Source organism: Lupinus angustifolius, chromosome LG09 (assembly GCF_001865875.1).
Source record: "Lupinus angustifolius cultivar Tanjil chromosome LG09, LupAngTanjil_v1.0, whole genome shotgun sequence".
Taxonomy (NCBI): Eukaryota; Viridiplantae; Streptophyta; class Magnoliopsida; order Fabales; family Fabaceae; genus Lupinus; species Lupinus angustifolius.
The window spans coordinates 5,433,531-5,454,341 of NC_032017.1; the positions used below are offsets into that span (position 1 = coordinate 5,433,531).

The 20,811-nt window shown below is 31.7% G+C and overlaps 2 protein-coding genes across 3 annotated transcripts in view; both read right to left on the reverse strand.

The window, feature by feature from the left end:
* LOC109356556 (trafficking protein particle complex subunit 8-like) overlaps nucleotides 1-9,824 on the reverse strand; it is a 21,096-nt gene extending 11,272 nt beyond the window's left edge. For both annotated transcript variants that reach the window (XM_019599935.1, XM_019599934.1), the window contains exons 1-17: nucleotides 9,523-9,824; nucleotides 9,331-9,425; nucleotides 9,141-9,246; nucleotides 7,415-7,519; nucleotides 6,960-7,122; nucleotides 4,853-4,973; nucleotides 4,604-4,666; nucleotides 4,437-4,517; nucleotides 4,216-4,310; nucleotides 3,936-4,086; nucleotides 3,453-3,539; nucleotides 3,212-3,331; nucleotides 3,003-3,131; nucleotides 2,809-2,906; nucleotides 2,578-2,701; nucleotides 2,291-2,398; nucleotides 873-1,014 (exon numbers count right to left, since the gene is read on the reverse strand). In XM_019599935.1, coding sequence (XP_019455480.1) covers nucleotides 873-1,014; nucleotides 2,291-2,398; nucleotides 2,578-2,701; nucleotides 2,809-2,906; nucleotides 3,003-3,131; nucleotides 3,212-3,331; nucleotides 3,453-3,539; nucleotides 3,936-4,086; nucleotides 4,216-4,310; nucleotides 4,437-4,517; nucleotides 4,604-4,666; nucleotides 4,853-4,973; nucleotides 6,960-7,122; nucleotides 7,415-7,519; nucleotides 9,141-9,246; nucleotides 9,331-9,425; nucleotides 9,523-9,691 — 1,957 coding nt within the window. In that variant the 5' untranslated portion in view covers nucleotides 9,692-9,824. The remainder of the gene's footprint in view (nucleotides 1-872; nucleotides 1,015-2,290; nucleotides 2,399-2,577; nucleotides 2,702-2,808; nucleotides 2,907-3,002; nucleotides 3,132-3,211; nucleotides 3,332-3,452; nucleotides 3,540-3,935; nucleotides 4,087-4,215; nucleotides 4,311-4,436; nucleotides 4,518-4,603; nucleotides 4,667-4,852; nucleotides 4,974-6,959; nucleotides 7,123-7,414; nucleotides 7,520-9,140; nucleotides 9,247-9,330; nucleotides 9,426-9,522) is intronic.
* On the reverse strand, nucleotides 12,801-14,677 carry LOC109356559 (E3 ubiquitin-protein ligase PUB22-like). Its single transcript, XM_019599939.1, has one exon. It carries the CDS (start codon nucleotides 14,413-14,415, stop codon nucleotides 13,180-13,182), a length of 1,236 nt encoding a protein of 411 aa, XP_019455484.1. The 5' UTR covers nucleotides 14,416-14,677; the 3' UTR covers nucleotides 12,801-13,179.

Consider the following 20,811-nt stretch of genomic DNA (forward strand, 5'->3'; position numbering starts at 1 on the left):
GGGAGTTAAGCCTCTTACCAATTTTGTGCACCAATTTATTTTGAAATTGAAAATTAATATTACAATGAATCCAATCCTGGCAAGGTGAAAATTTTAATATTTTACAAACACAACATCAACAGAATTTGCACAAGACAGTCAAAAAGTATCAAATTTCTAATGTCATTAATTTCAACTTAAAATCTGTCCTAAATGAATTCCATCAATGATTCGGCTCAAATCCATCCCTCTTCAACCATGCTTGGAGCTCAGTCATAGGATAGTAAAATATGTGAACTATTTTTAACACACTAACATCCCAAAAGTTCTAAATATATTTCCACTGGTTAAATTAGGAAGAGAGAAAATGTTAGAGATGACTCTCTTGTTCCACTCCAGAAGTACACTCATGGTGGTCTAATGCTGATCACAAGATTTCTAAAAATTACCATGTGTCTACATCATAACAGGATAAAATCCTGGGATATGCATTCCTTATCAGTGGAACTCACTGAATGCCTACCCATAAATCTGTCAAGAATGCAGAGAGAATAGATACTTTTGAGCACAAAAGAAAATCAAATATAAGACACTCGCTTCTTCAAATGGATAATGGTTGCTTATTCAAACAACACGATTAGATGATAGCTCAGTCTGTATAAGAGTTAAACAATGGTCAGACATATTTCTTGATAAGAAAACAGAAACACGATAAGTTTCGCAGTAACTCATCACATCTACAGTCTCTAGTCTCTACACATAAATTTACAAATTATTAGCATTCTTCAGAAAACCAACTTTCAACAATTTTACTCTCAAGTCTTTTGTAAGAAAATATGTAATCTATCTGTTTCAGTACAATTATCAATTTCAGATGACATTGTAACACATACCCCCTGCAACACAAACATTTGATTGACTGTGCTTCCTTGAGACAAGCTTTGATTGCAACTCCAACCAGTTTGTCTTGGCAGCAGAGAATGATTGAATCATTTCTTCCTCCAAAGAACGCCACAAGCCTTCACTAGTATTAGCCTGAAAAGTTAGTCACTGGTGACATGTCAAGCTATCAAACAACATCTGTAAATTTAGTTGTAATTTATGTGCAACAAAATCCATGAAACAGGTGCTTCCCTCAAAAATATGAAAGTACTAACAGATATTAAGATAAAAACCCATGATATAAGGGTTATAGCAAAATATGTGTGGATAACAAAAAGAAGAAACATCCCACAAGTTCCCTCACAAATAAGGATAAGCATAATTTCTATTGTTTTCTAGTAATGAGCTTGCCAAGGGTTCACAAACAAAAACTAATCACCATCTCCTCTGAATGAATTGATGTGTGCCACAAGCGGGTGCTCTAACTGTCCACATTGTATTAAATTGTATTGTCTGGGTAACATTGATGTTATTAATTTTTTAATGATCAATTATATTTTACCCAATCAGTAGTTTAGACTACTGGTTCAAAGCAAACCTGAGCTCACCTCACAGTGAAACGAACGAAAGCCATAATAAGCAGCAAAGGTTGCCAAGAGACCTAGGAGACAGTTTAATAGATGATTCTTTCCGCAAGGGACTAAAAACCAAGTGACTCAGTTCCTAATAATCAGCTAAAGTCCCTTAAAATAAAAATCAGCAAGAGGGAGATTAACCTGTCCACACTTTCAAGCACAATGGGCTTGAATCTAAAGGGACATGTTAAACAATCAAAACACGTACTTTGACCTTCATGCTACAGCTTAAGCGTTCAAGTTGAGTTGCTTTGTGGTTCTTAAACACAGAAATATATACAAATAAGCAACTGACTACATGGAACACAACTTGCACTTAACAGGGGAAATAAAAAAGTATGTCACTCAGGACAAGGAACACAGGATTCACAATATCTGAAAAATAAACAGAATGTACAAAATGAGGAATTCTTGGCATAAATTTCCCACTAAAGTGCCTAATTATATGAACAAATGGTTACTCATCAACAACTTTCGGAACATCGTTAACTAGTTGAGTGGGTGATAGCTCCTAAACTGGAAATGATTTTATGAAGAATTTATTTCTTGTAACAAATCCTAATGACATTTTATAAAGAATTACTGTGATTGCCAGAGGGGGGAAATCTTATTAACTGATAGATAATACAACAAATATATACCCATTTATCATAAAAGCATAATCCCCATATTCTAGCAAATACCCAGTCTGCTAAAGAGTAACAATTGCTACTTAAATAGCAGCGGGCTACCTGAGAATTAAAATCTCACAAGACCCAGAAGAAAGGAAGAGCAGGGAATTTGATTGAACTTACAGACGAAGGGGATCCAAAAGTCCGGTAATCTTCAAAGATGACCTTGAGTGAAGGGATGTTGATCACAGGCAATTGAAGCTTTGTTACCTCAAATGTCTGTCCTGTTTTCTATGGTATACAAGAAAAATTGAGACAACTGTTAGATTATTTAGTTTCTCCTACTCAGCCTCAACAAACATATTACACACAAATTACACCATCATGCAATGTACACTATTTAAGGAATTACAATATATCAAATTAAATCCTAAACATGACATCTGGAAAGGAAGTAGAAGCACTCTCACCTCAACAATTTGAAGAAAGTCACCCAGGAATAATTCCTGAGTTGACTTGGACTGGTGACTACAGGCCAAGATCTCCATCATATGCTTGACAGCCACATCATACATCCCAAGAGAAGCATACCACCTAAAACAATCATCTCAATTAAGAAAGTTCAAAGAATGTACATGTACATATTATACATTGTGGTTAAAAAACTGCAAAATACTATCTTGAAACAAAGACTAACTTACTGTCCTATATGGAAATGAACATGATCACCAATATAACTCCAAGTAGTTTCTTTAAAAATAGAAAGAGCACTTCTGTATGTTCGAATTGCATGTTTGACCTAAACATGACATGGAAAAGGACAGAAAATAGTCAGAAAAAGGCAGCACATTATTAAATAGGAGGAAAAACCTGCATATTGCTGACAGCCAAATACCTGATCACACTTTTTATACTGCTCGCCAGAGAGCACTAGATGAAATCCATATTTGCGCAACATGGAGGGTTTAGATAGCAAGTAGCAGTATGATGCTTGTTCAAGCATAACAGCAGAATGTAAAATATCCTAAGATGAAAATAATGTCAACAGCAGAAAACGTACCTAAATTACTTCCTCTAATTTTATTTAAGAAAAAAAAGTACTACCTCACCACAAATACGAAAATAAACAGTAGCTGCCTCTTTATATTGATCTCGTGCCTTCAACATTTCTATCCACCATAAACCACATCGTGTTGCATTTTGCTGACCCAGAGATCCTAGTTTCTGGATGCATTAAATTTATTAATAAAAAAGAGAAAGTAAAAGAAACATAGCAATAATAGAGCAGCGTCTAGAAAAACATATTACTTAATCTTTCTCATACTAAAAGTTAAATCATACATACTAAGTATGTGTTAAAAGCATGTTCCATGCAATACTCAGCTTCCTTTCTTGATTGATCCGACATGAAGTACGTAAGTCCCATCATTTCCTGAAAAATAAAGTAGGCAAACCAATAGTGATGCATCTTGAGAATATCTTACAAGCAGATAACATATAATGTGAGCCTTGGAAAATACAAAAGAACTACACCACTGTGAAAAAGAACACTCCAGACAAAATGGGTCGCTCAGATGACAAGCAGAGAGCTATGTAAAGAATCTCATACATTAAGAAAATAAATGGGTCACTCAGTAAAGAAGGGGCAACAGAGATTCCACTGGTGTGGAAATGAATGATAGACTTAAATTCTTCTGAAATAGCTCAATGTTATCAGGGAAGTTATTCCTTATTTTGGCAAAAGAAATTGAATTGGATGTTTAACTTTAAATCTTAATCTAGCTTAAACATGTAACAACCATGTAATATCTGAAGGCCCCTTCCATACCTGTACACCAGCATAACGTTTCCAGGCTTTATCAATCTTGTAATCTGTGGAAATTAGGCGATAATTTGACAAGGCAAGTTCATAATCTCGTAGCATGAAAGCATAATCACCCAAAACTCTAATCTGGGATTCAATGGAGTTATAGTTGTACCTTTCATAACAGAAACAAAAAACCATATTAGAAAGTTGCAAGATATTGAATGATATGTGGATAGAATACATGAATATTCTATTATAAGACAAATGAATATTCTTATACAGACACACACAGCATACATACATAGGACCATTGAGAGAATCTGCACCATCCTCTTTTCCTTTTCTCCACCATAAGTTTTTTATTTGGTTTCTAAAACCTTTTCGTGTTGCAGAAACCTAAACGAAGGATATTTCCGAAACAAGGACAAGGACAATCAGAATATGGGTTAAAATAAGAAATATTGGGTCTGGCATAACAAATTCAAAGCACCAAATTAAAAGAAAGGGTTAAACATAAATGACCTGTTGATTGAGCACACGTATCTTTTGCTCCATGTTTGGAATGATATGCTTAGATGATAAATTTTGCATTAGATCTTTGATCTGTATTCAGCACATAAAAATGAGTAGCAAAATACAATCATATATAGTGAATCAAAGAACTGTTGGTGGTGGCAAAAGTGAAATACCTCATTGATATCATCAATGTTAAGAAGGCAACCATGATCTTGACTAGGTGAGGCATCAGATATCTATCACAAATTTCAGGAATAGACTAAATTGCATATTTTCACTTTATTGAAACCAAAATTTTGTATTACTTTTTACATAGGTTCCAAAAGACAAGAAAAAAGAAATGCATGCAGCTAAGAAGATGAAGTACTTAATAAAAAAAACTAAAAACAAAAGGAAGCCACTAGTCAACCAAACAAACTTACATATGAAGCCCAAGGATTTTCTTCATGTTTGATTGGAGCATCTGGTGAAGAATTAATGCAAAGCAACAAACAGTTACTTGTACCAAATGCACTCCTCATTTCTGTCAATATTCTACTTGCTCTGTTAAAAAAGAAGAGAAAGGAACTCAAACAAGTCTAATGCTGCATATAACTAATAATCTATCAGCACATAAAATAACGAGTTGTGAGTACCTACAGGTGCATTATTAGATTCCAGAAAACAACTATCAAGTGTCAAATCTTCATTCTTATTTTTCTAGAAGACAAAAATCACATTCAACCTTCAATCTCAGAGAGTTAAGACTGGTTTTCAAGTTTGAAATTATTTTCTTTTGAAGTATACATCATTTTAAGATTCCCAAAAGGATGAAATGCCAGTAGCATTAGACAACAAACCAAACCTCTAAATCTGCAGTAGTGAGGTAAGTAGACAGTGAGGGGTCGACAAAGACATGGGCGATCAAGGAAAAGAAACATGGACTTGGAGTAAGAAAGGGGCAGCAGTTTACACTGGCGATGGGTAGGCTGATGTAACAAGGGAATTTTCTAGTATTATTTATGTTTCAGGGGAATTATTAAAAACAATTTATTTTTCATTTTTCATTTTACACTGATTTGTTTTATTTCTGCCTCCCTTGTATTTATTCTTCGTTCTTAATACAAAAATCTCCCTAAGAAACTTGAAAAATGCACCTCTAATTTTTATATGAATTTTCACAAACCTCCATCCTCAAAGGATGATATGTAGACCTTCAAAATAGAATGTTAAGGACAAAATAGAGTAAAAGTAAGAATATTTAATTAATCGCACAAAACCACTCTTCCGTGTTCAACAAAACATATTGCCTGATCCATTGATCTATTTTGGATCAAATGAAATCAGGAAACAGTCAAACCAACTGCATCCTTCATACCGTAGAAAAAACAAAAAACAAACTAACAGTTTTAGTTTTCCATGTCAATGTGGAGTTCTTTTTTATCAGAAATGCAGCAAAGCTGCCATATAAACAAGTCTGAAATGTCAACTCCTTCCAAGTAACCAGTGGCATACAGCAAAGGTAAGCCATATACATACTCCTAATACATAGTAGCAAGGCTCTCACACGTATTACACTCGAACTAAATAGGAAATACACTACAGAACCGTAAAATTTGTACAATGCTAGTATGCTACAAATCTTTTCCATCCTTACTGCCAAAAGCTTAAAACCTTTAAATATAAGAAGCAGAAAATATTTTAAAGTGGGACACACCCACTTTCTCCGAGAACACCACAATCAAATTGTTCGTTTAAAATTAAAAATTGGCTGCCTTGCAGGGCAATAACAAGTGCCCAATTGACTCTGGGCTAGAACATCACAGAACACACATATCGAGGGCAGAACAGTTTGAAGCCTGTGAACTTGCAACTTGTATTAATCTATTAACTATTAATACTAATTCCCAGACAAAAAATTGACTTTAGAGGGCACTAGGAGCCTAGCATTTCCAAATCTATTTATCTAAACAACTCTACCATGATTATGAGAATGAGTAAGGATATAGATGAAATATTTCCACAAGTAACTTCGCATAGTATCTAAATTCCAAACTTCAGTATTCAAATACTCATCTACACAGACACCAAAGAATGCTCCAAGTGCTCCTATTGAGATATGCCCACCCGTTTCCAAATAAATGGTCTTTTCCAAAAGCATGCTATAAGCCATCTTCACCAAAACATCTCCCACCGCAACATGTATGACATACATCTCAAAGAATGGTAAAAAAGGTGGCACGGCACACGAGACTCATACCTAGTGGAGTCTGGGGAGAGTAGATGTATGCAGTCTTACCCTCACAAGGGAGGAGGTTGTTTCTAGGATTTGAATTCATGACCTCCATGTCACAAGGCAAGCAATCTTACTGTTACACCAAGGCTCACGCTCTATCTCAAATAATGGTATAACCAAAAAAGTAATAACATCCAAAATATTTCTTGAGTTATAAAGGAAGAAGTTGAACTTCCATCTTCCGTGTGCAAACATTCATGGCAAATCTAATTATACCTAGCTTCTCAAACACAAGAGCAAAGGAACATCCATACCTGTCTACAGACCCATCTTGATTATCATGCACTAACAAGTAAAGCTTCAAAATCTTTGGATCCATTGCACCATCATTAAGAAGGGAAGGAAGATTGTTGCTATTAAAAAGATCAACAAATCTGTTAATAGGCTTTTCATCCTTTGAAGAGACAGCTAGAAGACCTGCAAGTTATTTTTAGGAAGAAAGACAATTAAATCCAATAAGACACTGGAGAAGGAAAGTAGACAACAGCAACAACCAATCCTTAATCCCATTAGGTGGGGTTGGCTACATGGATCGAACAACGTCATAATGCTCTCATAAATCATGTTCATTGGCAATTCATTGATCTCTAAATCTTTCATAATCGTTTTGCCTATGATTTTTCTTGGTATGGATACTACTGCGTGTAATAGAAAATCAAAAGTAAAGGAAAGACAAAAAAGAAGAACAAAATTTCTAACTACATCTTACATGCCACAGGATGGTCAAAAGCTTCATGGTCTGAAAAGGAAGCCACACGGACAAGCTCTTTATTGAGAAATTGAAACCATGATGGTGTATTTATGTATTCAGAACCTAGAAAAGCAATTGTTAATCAAACCAAGTCTTAGACAATGAGAGAATTTCAAAACCCTTTACATCATACTAACAAAAAATGAACAAATCATCCAAGTGTTGTAAACAAGTGGAGTCTAGCAAAGCAAGAGTATGCTGAAGCTTGTTCAATTAAAATACACCAAGCTCGAGGTTTAATCAAACTAAAAATTTGTGCTCAAGGGCAGCTCAATTACAGGGCTGAGAAATTCACAAAAAGTATATTATATATATAATGTACAGTCATACATGCATATAAAAATTAATGCAACATCACAAACTATTTCACAAGAAAGGCATGCCTATGGTTTTTAACAAAAAAACATATATTACAATCCTAAATTACTCACAAACTATTTCAAAAGAAACGCATGCCTATGGTTTTTAACAAAACACATATATTACAATCCTAAATTACTCACAAACTACATTATATTTTCACTCATCTTTGACTTCGGATTAAAAAGAATGATAACCAAATCTTTTCCTACCAGGTCAGTTCGGCTACATGAATCAAATAAAATTATAATGTCCTATCATAAAGTAGATATATAGACAAACCATTTACCTCTAAAACCTTCCTCATAGTTTTTCTATAGTGTTTCTTTGTTACCAAGTCCACCTTCCTCAGGCAATTGGCTTATTCGACATTTGATCTACTCTCCTTAGTGAAGCTTCTATAGGTCTTCCCTGCACATGTGGAGCTGCCTAAGACGAGATTCTTCTATCTTTCTTACGATAGGTGTTACCTCAATTTTATCTTTTATACATTCGTTTTTAATCCTATCTTATCTAATGTGTCCACTCATCCAACACAACATTCTCATCTTTGCTACATTCGGTTTATTATCTAGTTGGCCTCCCAATATTCAGTCTCATACAACATCACAAGTCTTATAGTTGTTCTATAGAATTTTCCCTTGAACAACATTTTTTATCACATATAAGTATATAACACATGAAACAATCCTCCATTTCATCGGTCCCGCTTGAATCCTTTAATTTACAGCTCCCTTTATTTCCTCATTATTTTATATGGTGGACTCGGGATACTTGAACTGTATGATTTATGATATGACATAGTCTACAATTTTTACCTCTAATAGAGAACTAGTGTGTCTCTCATGTTTGAGTAAATAAAGGAAGGTCTAATGCATGATGCTCACACTTAGTGGGGTCTGGGGAGAGTAGATATATGTAACTTTATCCCTGGAATTGGAGAAGTAGTTTCCAGGATTTGAACTTCAGGTCTCATGAATCATGATCACTAAGCAAAAACCTTAATGTTGCATCAAACTCACTATCTTCATGTTTTACTGCTTGAATAAATAACTAAATCAAATACGTTTTTTTAAATAAGCTAAAAATAGCTTATTCTGTGAGCCAAGAGCTTATTCAAATAGTCTAAAAAGAACTTGCAGAAGGTCATTAGCTAAGCGTATTTTCACAAATTATTCTCCTAAGTCCAAATATCTACAAATTCTTCAAAAATACCACCTAAATCTTTTTTTGATTGCAGATATAACTATATCAAAATAAACACAAAAAAATCCAACACAAACAACTGTAAAAAAAACATAATGCAACAGTGAATTTGACTCACTGTCAAGTTTCTGATGTTGATCAATTTCTGGTGCATCTGAAGTGACCTCAGTGAACACTTTCTCCCCCGCTTCCGTAATAACTCGTTCCAAACGCTCTTTAGCTACCTAATAAACACAACCAGAAAACGATAACAAACAAAAGCAAAAACAGATTCATTAATTTTGAGATTCAATTAATCATCGAAATACCTTCAAATCAGGGTTCCTAACATCAGAACCATAAAATAACCGCAATTTGAACTTGTGAATCCGGTAAGGTTGATCACTAGCGGTTCTAACAGGAACTGCAACACACACACACACACAAAAATCGAAGTAAGAAAATGAGAGAATTGAAAAATGAGAGAATTGAAAAATGAGAAAGATATTTGATATAATAACCGTCGATGTTATTGAAGGAAGAGAAAGGAGATAGCATTTGAAGAAAGGTGAGGTTGTTTTTGAGGGAGGAATCTTCTACGGCGGGAGTAGAAAGGAGCATGATAACCGGAGAGATTTCGTCCAATAGCATTTGGCCAAGTGGCGTTCTAGAAGGATCCATCGTCGTCATGTTCTTCAAGGTTTGAGTTAGTGAAATGAATGGAAATTTGTTTCAGATCGGATCTCTGCCGTCAAAGTATGATTTTTATGATTTGGGAACCACAGTGTAGATACCAGTCGCCAGAAAGAGGGAACGTGTCACGACGTCGTTTCGGCTCCAAAATCAAGATTATAGGGGAATTTAATATAATCACAATTACACCAAAAATGTAAACTTTGAAGACAATTTGTAGTACATTTGGTATATTTCAACCATTTAAGGAAAAAAATGTATTATTATTATGGTGACTTTGTTTTGTCTATAGGAATAAAACATTTTTGACAACATTGTTAATTACATGATTGAGGTATAAGAAATATACATTAATATATCTATATCTATACTTCTATACTATATATAAAGCCAAAATATGGTGTAACCACCACCATGGCATAATTTATATATTCCTATTTTACCCTTCAAAAATTTAATTTAAAAAATCATATAATCCTATATAACCACCTCAAATACATTAACTATAAGTTGCATATCTATACTACTTAATAAAGGAAAAATCTAACCTAATTTTCATGAAGTTATTTTGGGTTTTCCTATTTCATATTTTCTAACTTCTAATTTTATTGTATAAGTTATACTTTCATCTTTATATATACTTATACTACTAAACATTTATTTCATATTTTATAACTTCTAATTTTATTTTATAACTTCTAATTTCATCTTTATATATTCTTATATTAATAAACATTTATTTCATATTTTATAACTTTCTAATTTTATTTTATAACTTCTAATTTCATCTTTATTTATACTTATACCAATAAACATTTATTTCATATTTTATAACTTCTAATTTTATCTTTACTAGCATGTTGAGAGACACTACCGTGCCTATCAACCCGCTTTCCTATTGTTTGTAACGTGTATTCTACATATTAAGTTGTATTATATATTGTAATTGGGTCTGTCAACCCAATTTCCTATCGTTTGTAATGTGTATTCTTCATATAAAAGTGAATTTTTATCTAATTAATTAAAATCTATTGAATAAATCTATTGCATTGGTCACAATGTATATCCATTAAATTAAAAAATAGGAATGCATGAAATATATTGCATTGGTCATAATGTATGCAATTGAGTAAAGAGTATGTGAATATTTGACATTTAGAACATCCAGACTACACGTTACAAACAATATGAAAGCGGTTGACGGACAAAGTAGTACATGTCAACACGCTAGAAAATAAAATTAAGTGAAGATATCAAGACTCTATTCTTGATGAACACAATTGTATATGCGTCATTTCTTTAAGATTGAACAATTACCTCAAACGAATATATATTCAACTGCAAATTACAATAATTAATACAACTTAATATGTAGAATACACATTACAAACAATAGGAAAACGGGTTGACAGGCACACGCTAGTATGTATAAGATTTATACACAGTCAATATATTACTTATTGTTCATTTACATTACTTCTATTTAAAAAATTAATGATAATTAAATTTTGAAGTAAATGATACAATAATATTATAAAAAAGTTTTACATTTTCATTGTATATTTTCCCCCAAGGAAATAAAGATTAATATGCAACAAAAACATTCTTATCATTATACCCGTCATTGCTATAATTGTTTTAAGTAAGTTTTTGAGTTGAAGTGTTTTGAATATAAAATGTGCATTCTTTTAAAATTTATTCTATTAAATTTTGGATAAGAACGAATGAAAATGGAAGGTTTGAAATACATATTTCAAAGCCTTTCATTTCATTTTTTTTTCCTCTAAAATTTAACTCAGAAAAAAATTTAATCTACCTACAAGTAAGGATAATTTACACCTATCTATGGTGATGAAAAACTATTGTGCAATGATTAAGATGGATTCACCAAAAACAAATAATTTTAGAATGTACATTATATGTGATAAATCATACATACATGTTGTAAACTAAGGTATTTATCAAAGGAAAGACTAACGATATATATATTTACACCTAATTAATTATTTCATATTAGGGTTGAGTCTAGTTGGGTGAGGTGTGTCTCTTACCCTCAACCTTAAATATTGGTCGAATTATTATTTTTAAACTCGAACTCGACTCTATATTTGAAGCTAACCCGATCATAAATATCGATTAGATCAACCTTTGAACTTGAACACAACCTTAAATATTGACTAAATCAACCTTTAAACCTGATCTCGACTCCTAAACTCAACAAACTATCATCTTTAGTATCGCCAATGAAAAAGAGTCATATCCGATACTAGAGAAACGAATTATTAGTTTTGCATTTGAACTTAAAAATAAAATACCTTAAAAATAAAAGTGTTAGATCACATTATTTTTCTGTATTATTTTAGTTTTACTAGTACTTGTGTGAAAGAGTTGTAACACATCCCCACCTCTAACCCCCACAACTTTGTTATCGGTACCACCACCATTGTTGTAGTCATTCCTTCTTCTATTATCAAACCATGTGATCGTTGTCATCATTACTACAACTATTTTCACTCATTATTATTGTCACCACAAATCATCTCCACCTTGCCACAACCATTATTGTTGCAAATACTAGGAATATTGATTTTTGTATTATAATTTTATGTAATGTATAATTGTTTTTATAAGCCAAATATATAATTTTAAACTAATTATAGTTCAAGCATAATTCAAATTAAAATTCTGAACTATAATTCCAACTCCATGTTGCAAATAGAACCTTAAATCTATTAGGATTAACTATTTCCAAAGGGGAAGTAATTGTTGAAAAAATAGAGGTTGCATTGATAATTTTGTTGTGAGTATACCAAAGGATGTTTTTGAACTAGAAACTAAACACTAAACTTTTTTTAAATATTGAGATCATTGAAATGAGTTTTTCCTAATGTAGCAATCATCTTTCATTCTGAATAAAGATGGAACATCTAACATCTCCACTATGGATATAAGAGATATCTCAAATTCTCAATAATAATTTTCATTTTTCATTTGGCAATTCCAATTCAAGTTAGGCCTCTAATAAAGCAATTGAATGTTAAATGAAAAGATAAAAAAAGAATAAAAATGAGAAAATAAGGAACAAAAGTAGTACGATTTATGGGTCACTAGTCAATTACAAAGAGAGTACTAAATTGTCACCAAACTCATATCAAAACCAAATTTGTTACCCAACCTATACCTTTTGTGGGCAATGGTTGATACTCATATCTAAATACCTATTCCCTAACTGTAATTTCCAAAATAATATACACTAATAAGTTAATTTGTCCAAAAGAATAATGTTTATCATTAATTAAAATATACAACAAGACGTTGGTTTAATGGTGTAAGACCTCATTAGATCCACAGAATTATCAAAAGGTCAGCGGTTGATTCCTAAGAACGAGACTTGTTAGGAGGGGCAATCATACACCCCGAAAGAGATTAGTTCGTTAACCAAAATATGAGGATATCGTTGATAGTACCAAAAAAAAATCATTAATTCAAACATAAGCTGGATATGAAGAAATCAAATTGTTGGGTATGCAAGGAGAATCCCTCCATACTCTACCATGAAGTTTGAGTATCTCCATTGCTTTCTCCTTGGCCTTGTTTCCACTATCCACTTGAAGCATCAAACAAAGTTTAGTCACTACACCTATTTTCAACATTTCTTGAACAACACTTGGAGTTGCAGAGAATCTAGAAACAGATAATAAAATCCTCACAGCCCTATCATTTGACATTGTAGAAACCCTAAGAATCTTTTTGGACACTATAGCTAACCCAGCACCATGGCTTAAAAGTTCAGCTCTTCCCTCAGCACATTGGCATAGCAACTCCAACAACACAAGCATCATTTCACAAGGCTTTCTTTCTTTGCAATCAAGAAGAAGCTCTATGAGAATAGAAACAGCACCTGATTCCACAGCTTTGATCCTGCTTCTACCCCAAGGACACAGTTCTATTAGTGTCTGAAGTGTTGCCTTTGAAACCTTATGTGAAATTTGATCTTTTAAGATATGTGCTAACTCCATGAATAACTCGGTTCTTATATGGAACAAGTGCACTGGTTCAGCTACTTCAGACATTGATTTCAGCAAGAACAATGCATAAACTCTTGACTCATAGATACTCTTTTGCATCACCCTTGTTAAGGATTCAATAAACTCACCGTTTTTGAACCCTAGCAGAATCTTCAAACCAGCTTCTGATACATGAAGATCATGGAGGATACTTAAAGCTTCATCTTCAGCACTTGTTGCAGAATCATTGTTGTGTATGTTGCTTATTACAACTGATGCTAAGAACTCAACAACACCTGCAGCTTCCATGCAACGTTTATTCGCTTCGCTACCAGAAGCGATGGATTTGAGCCTACTCAGAGATTTGATCAGCAAAAGAGGTGAATGATAAGCATCTTTGAGGATCTTTGTTATTTGTATTTTGTTGACTTGAGGTTTTGGAGTTGGAATTCTTTCTATGCCATGAGAAGCATTCATAGTACACCAAGTTTGTATAAGTCTTCTAAGGGTATGGTTTGGAGTGAGATCAATGGAATCTGAGAAGGGTTGTTTTGTTATAGGACATGTCTTGTTTTTTTCAGTGAAAAGCCATTTCTCAATGCTCTCTCGGTCATAGGTGATGCCTGTGGAGATAGTAACTGGGTCCTTCATGATTTCTAATGAGATAGGGCAAAGAAAGAAGGGTGGAACATCAATTTCATCACTCATGTTCATATCTAATGATGAAGATAATAGATTTTTTTGGTACTACCAAGGTCCTCCTTTTTGGATAAGTAACTAATCTCTTTAAACGTTCGTGGCTACCTCTCCCAACAATTGTTGCTCTTAGAAATCGAATCGTCGATCTTGAGATCTAGTAGGACCTTATATCACTAGGCCAACGCTTTATTAGTGAATATAATAACTTAAGGCTATGAGAAGAAGAGAGTGAGAAAGGTTAAGAATATTGAAGGAGGTTGTGTGATGATTTGATAATGTTTTCGGTAGTGTGATGAGAGTTGAAAGGAGAGGGTGCTTATTATATATATGCATATGCGTGTTCTAAATGTGGGAAAGTCAATAATAACATGCAGAAGTTTCGAGCCTCATTCAGAGACACAAGGTGATGACTTTTCTAAACACTATAGGGTTCACTACCTACTTGTCCAGACCAAGACAAAATAAGGAACATAATCGGATGTAATGGCACAAGTGAGATTTGTTTTTGCTATTATCTATGTATTTTCTCACTCTATTAGTAAGGAACTAATCTATTTGCGGTGCATGACTTCCTTCCAACAAGTATCGATTGGAGGAATCCAACTCGTGACCTTTAGCTCTTTTTGGGGTTTTAGCAAAGTCTTACACTATAAGACCAACGCCTCGAGGTCTTTTTGGAGATTTTCTTGGTACTATCAAGCACATCACTCATCTATTGTGTTAGGAACTAATGTCTTTCAGAGTGTGCGGTTGTCCTCTCAATAAGTGTCGCTCCTAACATCGAACTTTTAATCTTTTATTAGTATTTTTGGAATTTAGTAAAGCCTTACACTACTAAACTAAGATATGTTTCAGGAAAGTGGGACATCATGTGTGGCAGTCATGTTGCATGTAGTGCTAATCCTTAAAGCTCCATCACACTCTTCTACACCCTTCCACTTATTAGCTGTTACTGTCATTTGACCAAGTAACAATTTCTTCAATCAATTAACATGACCAAAACGAGTGCAAAAAAAAAACAGTGAAATATGAAAGGAGAAGAAAAGTAAGTATATAATATAAAAAAGAAAAGAGGGTACGTTGATGATGATGTAACCGATAATTATTGTCGGCTATGAAATGTGTATCTCACGTGTTGATGACCCTATTCAGTGAAGGTGCATTTAATTAATAGGACAGAAATATATATATATATATATATATATATATATATAAAAGTATATAGTTGATAATTAATTTAGTGGTATAAGTTCTTATTAGATTTTTTAATATAACAAAAAAATAGTTGATTCTAGTTGTGACACTTGTTGTAAAGTACTACTATGCCTTCTATAAATATTAGTTACTTACCTAAAAATGTGTGAGAATACCATTTATACTATCATAACAAAAAAGTTATTAGCATGTGGCCATTGTTCAAAGCCAAACGTAAACATCCACAGTGTGGTGCAAGAGCAACAATCACCTTCTAGGAAGTCAGACATTTTTTTAGCAGTAAGACCAAAAATACTGCAATTTATCATTTATTATTCATCTCCAAAGACTAATGTATAAAACTTGAGTCAAATGTTATAAGGTTTAATCGGTTTAAGTGATTAAACTGTCTGGTCGGGTGGAATGATTTCATATAATTAATAATTTTTATTAATAAATATATAATTATATTAAAATAACACCTCTCAATATTTTTATGGATTGGAGTAAAATAAAATATTAGAGTATTGTTTCGTTCTTTTTTAATTTAAGTAAAATATCAAGATTATTTTCCGGGTTGTTCCAGTTTAACCGAGTTTAACACTGTCAGACCAGAATTTTTTTGGTTCAAAGCGATCCAATTCTCATTCAATTAAGACTGCAAACTATAGTCGTTTTCAAGTCTGGTCAGTGACCAAATCGGTCAAACCACCTAGTATGGTCCAGTTCTCACAAGACTACCTTTCTGTAAATGAACATGAATGATAGAGTGTTCTTGTATAAAAAAATTATTTTAAACCCAAAATACTAATAAGATTAGATTTGTCATAATTGATATATGATTAAATTCGTTAAATATAATGTAAGAGGTTTGATATTTGTAGTGTATATAAAAATGGTTCTTTTTGTTTGATAGAGTTAAAAATTACTTTGATTATTACTATACCTCAAAAATATTATTAATTTTCAAAAATTGATTGAGTGATACTTCAATAGTTCAATGTAAAAAAAAAAGACAAACATTTATATGATTGCCAAAAAAGCCTCATCATACAAATATAAATATACAATACATAATGACAAATAATAAATATGATTAACTTTTTAATATTTATTTATATCTAATTATTTAATTTAAAGATTAGTTTCTGCAAAAAAACTTATTTAATCTATGTTAAGGTCAAAATATTGAATTAACCATAGCACGTGTGAAATGGGAATTTTAAAAACATTAATTTATTTAAAAAAATAATAATCACAATTTTGAAAATAAATAAACACATTTTTAAAATTCTTATAACTAAAATTTATGCATGGCTACCAAAAAACATGTAGTTGTGAGTTATTCAAGCTTAATTAGAGGCGTCAAATTAAAATCCCTAAACACACCTATAATGACTATAACTTGTTTGTATCCGATTGGTGGAGGATACATGTGGTTTCGATAAAAATAATTATGGATAAGTCAGAGTTGATTCAATATAATTACATCCGAATAAGGTTTTTCTTTGAATAAAATAAAAAGCAATATGTAAACACTCCTAATTGATCTATCATGCTTTTATGAAATAGAAGAGAAAATATATAATAACTTAGTTAAGAGAATAAATAGAGAATATCACTATCTATTAGAAAACCTGTATATTGCCCAATGTGTCCACAATAATGGGCTGTATATAAAATTCTTTATAGTGTTTATTGTAAAGCAATATTAATATTGATAAAGTTTTGGTATCCTTTTTATATCAGATATTTTTATGTAATATTTTATGTTTTTTTCTTATTTACTTTTTTCTTAAATACTCTTATTTAATTCGATTTAAAAATATTATTAGAAGAATAGGAGAGTATATTATATTTATATATTGTTGTATAAGTAAATTGTATCGACGCTCCTTAAGTGTACATGAATGTATATAAAGTATATATAATTCATGTAGGTGTAAAAAATAGGGTATTATATGTAATTTGATTAAAATTCGTCGAATGTTATTGTATTTTAGTCTAATATTTTTTGACAATAATATATATTAGGAGGTTTGATATAAGAGTAAATAATGATGTTGTATTATGCTTAAAGTTGTCAAACTCGCTAGTTTACCTAAACTTGTGCATTACGACTGATGATTTTGTTTAATTTGCAAATAAGTGGATGATGAAGATGAAAAAGGGGTTATCTAGATGGATTTGGGCTAGTTTACATTGGGTTTAAGCTAAACTAGGTCAGGCTAAAAGCCTGGATACAATTTATACATATCAATTTGTAGCCCAAGTCCGCCCTAAGCGGGTTGTGGGGGTCCGCCCGTATAAACTAAAAAATATTTTTTTGAAGTTTTTAACATATTTAATCTATTTAAAAATATATATATTATTTGATGTTAACATATAACTTTTTTAACACAATTGTTATGCCAAAAAATGCAACCAAACTTACAAATCTAATGCACTGTGTTTGAGTCAAGACGTGATGTTAAGTCCAAGTGTATTAATTTTAACATAACTCTTTTATTAAATCTCTCATTTCTATTGGACTCTCACTCTCTAACACAATATAATTTGTAACTTCACTTTAATATATAAACCTTTGGATACTATAAAAAATATTATATTTTGTATGTTCTTTATCAACACTTTCACCGTGAACTATTATATTGAATTTGGTTGTGTGTAATTCTTTATAGTAAACAATTATGTTGATTTTAGTTTTGTTGTAAACATTATTTTCTTTGTTAAATAAACAATAACATAATATTTATTATCTATTTTTTATTATAAGTTGTTTTGTAAATTTTTACCTAATGCTTATTACCAAGCCAAAAGTCTCAAAAAGTTAAAACAAATAAGTAAAATGGGTAGTCCGAATTCGCCTGGGTAAGCCCAGCCCGAGCCCGAATTTAAGATAGCTCAGTAAGGTTGGGCTAAACAGCCTTAATTCTATAAAAAAAAATACTCAATATGATACTCATGTCCTACAAATTTTTGGGCTTTGGCGAGCCAGGCCCGCCCGTTTTGACAGCTCTAGTGGTGACCACGTCGGCTTCGACTTTAAGGTTATGATGTGGGTGTAGTAGGTTAAGAATGGTAAGGTAAATTGAACTCTGAGTATCTGTCTGAATCCAACCCAAATTTAAGAGGGAGATACGAGGTGATTAGGTTCAGGTTTTACCCAAATTCAATTTTGGGGTTCGAGTTTGGTAGAGTTGATACCCTACCTCGAATCGGCCCAACCCAATTAATATATGTAAAAATTACAAAATTAAATATAAATACATATATATATATATATATATATAAATTGGACATAGATTTATAACCTATATATGTAAATATATGTTTCGGGTGGATTCACGTGGGGTTGGGTTACCCGAAATTCGACAGGTTCGAAGATTGTAGCATTTTTTCAACCCCAATTAATTTGTATTCGAATTTTGAATTTTGAGTTTATGATTGAGTAAGTATAAATCAGACCTGATCCGCCATGTTGCCATTTCGTGGCTTAAAACTCTTGTATTTGATCCAGCTACTAAATACATCATTTTTCATATTAAAAAATAAGATCGACAATTAAATAGGATACATAGGCTTTCTAAGAACATCCATAGTGGTTGTTCTTAACAGAATAAGAACATTCTTATTTTGTTCTCCACTGCGTTGTTCTTATTCCTTGTGTTTTGTTTTTAAATAAGAACTAAAATGACTAAATAAGAATATTCATTGTTAGGAGAGAATGACAATGAAAATACATAATCTATGAATAAATACAAGCACAAACATATCCAAAAACATCAAAATATCTAGAATCCTTACAAAAAATTAAATTTTGCAGAAACGAAAATTAAAAAAAAAATCGAAGAACCCAATTTGTCTTCCTTGAATGAAAATTCAACCGATTGCATATATATCAACAACAAAATTATATTTTATTTATAATTGATTTCTAATATTTATAACAAATTATAACAATTTTTAATTTATTAATAAATAAGTAATTATTCTTAATATTTTGCTATATTTATTGTGACATATAAAAGTTTAGGATAAGTTGTGGGATCCAAATAAGAATAAGAATAATGTTTTTCGTTAAGTGGAAAAAGTAGACGTTATTCTTATTTTATGGGAGTTGTAATAAATTATAAAATATTATATAAGACCCAAATAAGAATGAAAATATTATTCTCCATTGTAGATGCTCTTAAGTGTCACATAAAGTTGAATCAAAAAATGGTTGATGATACAAATGGGCCATTTTATCCAACGTCTATGAATATAATGAACTAATTTGAAAGTTTATTTTTCATAGACTAAAAATGACTCCCCAAAATATTCACAAAAGTTAAGCTACTTAGAACCTACAATGGTAATAAAAATCTGTTCACAGTTAAATAAGCATGTTCTTTGTCCAAGTTCACCGTTGGAGAGGAATTGTTCTTGTTCTTATTTTGCAATTGTAAGCTAAATAATCATCTTTCTTAAAGTTATAAGTCAACATTAAAAATGGAAAAAAATTGTTAGAAGAGAGAAATATAAATGTGAGATAGGTTTACGATGCTCATTTAAGAACATAAATAAAGTTCATTATTAAAAGTAATTTTGACTTGAGTTACTTAAGTTATTGGAAAGTGTAAACAAATATAAAATAATCAACGAGTCTTATTTAATTAAGAAAAAGATATTGCATTATGGTGGATGCTCTTACTCAATAACATGAATAATAGACATTATGGAAGAAACAATTACATAATTTGATAATTCCAAAAATACTAAAGTGAAATTAACATGTGAATTCAATACCAAAAAAGTGAAAGTAATAGTTAAGTGGGGCAAATTTTCTATCCAAAAAATGTGTCACATATATGTGATATTGGTTCACGAATTATAAGTAGTGACACATGAAGTAACACAACTTTTTAAGATTATGGACGATGATCATTTGTTTTTAAACGATGTCTCATTCTCTATTCCAAACCAGTTATATATTGACACATGAATAAAAAAAATATTTTTAAAAATAATAAATAATAAAAAATAAAATTTTGATTAACTTCAAGCAATGAATGAAACACAATTTAAGACAAATAATCTGTTGAGTTAACTACCTACACATAATAAGTATCCATGACAAGTTGGCAAGTTGTTGGGAGAGAAAGAAAACACTATTGCAACGATGCGTTTCAACTCTATAACCATAGCCAATAGGATATTACATTCATATGAATG

Excerpts from the sequence above, each read along its gene's own strand:
- LOC109356559 (XM_019599939.1), bottom strand. The coding sequence starts at position 14,415 with ATGAACATGAGTGATGAAATTGATGTTCCACCCTTCTTTCTTTGCCCT.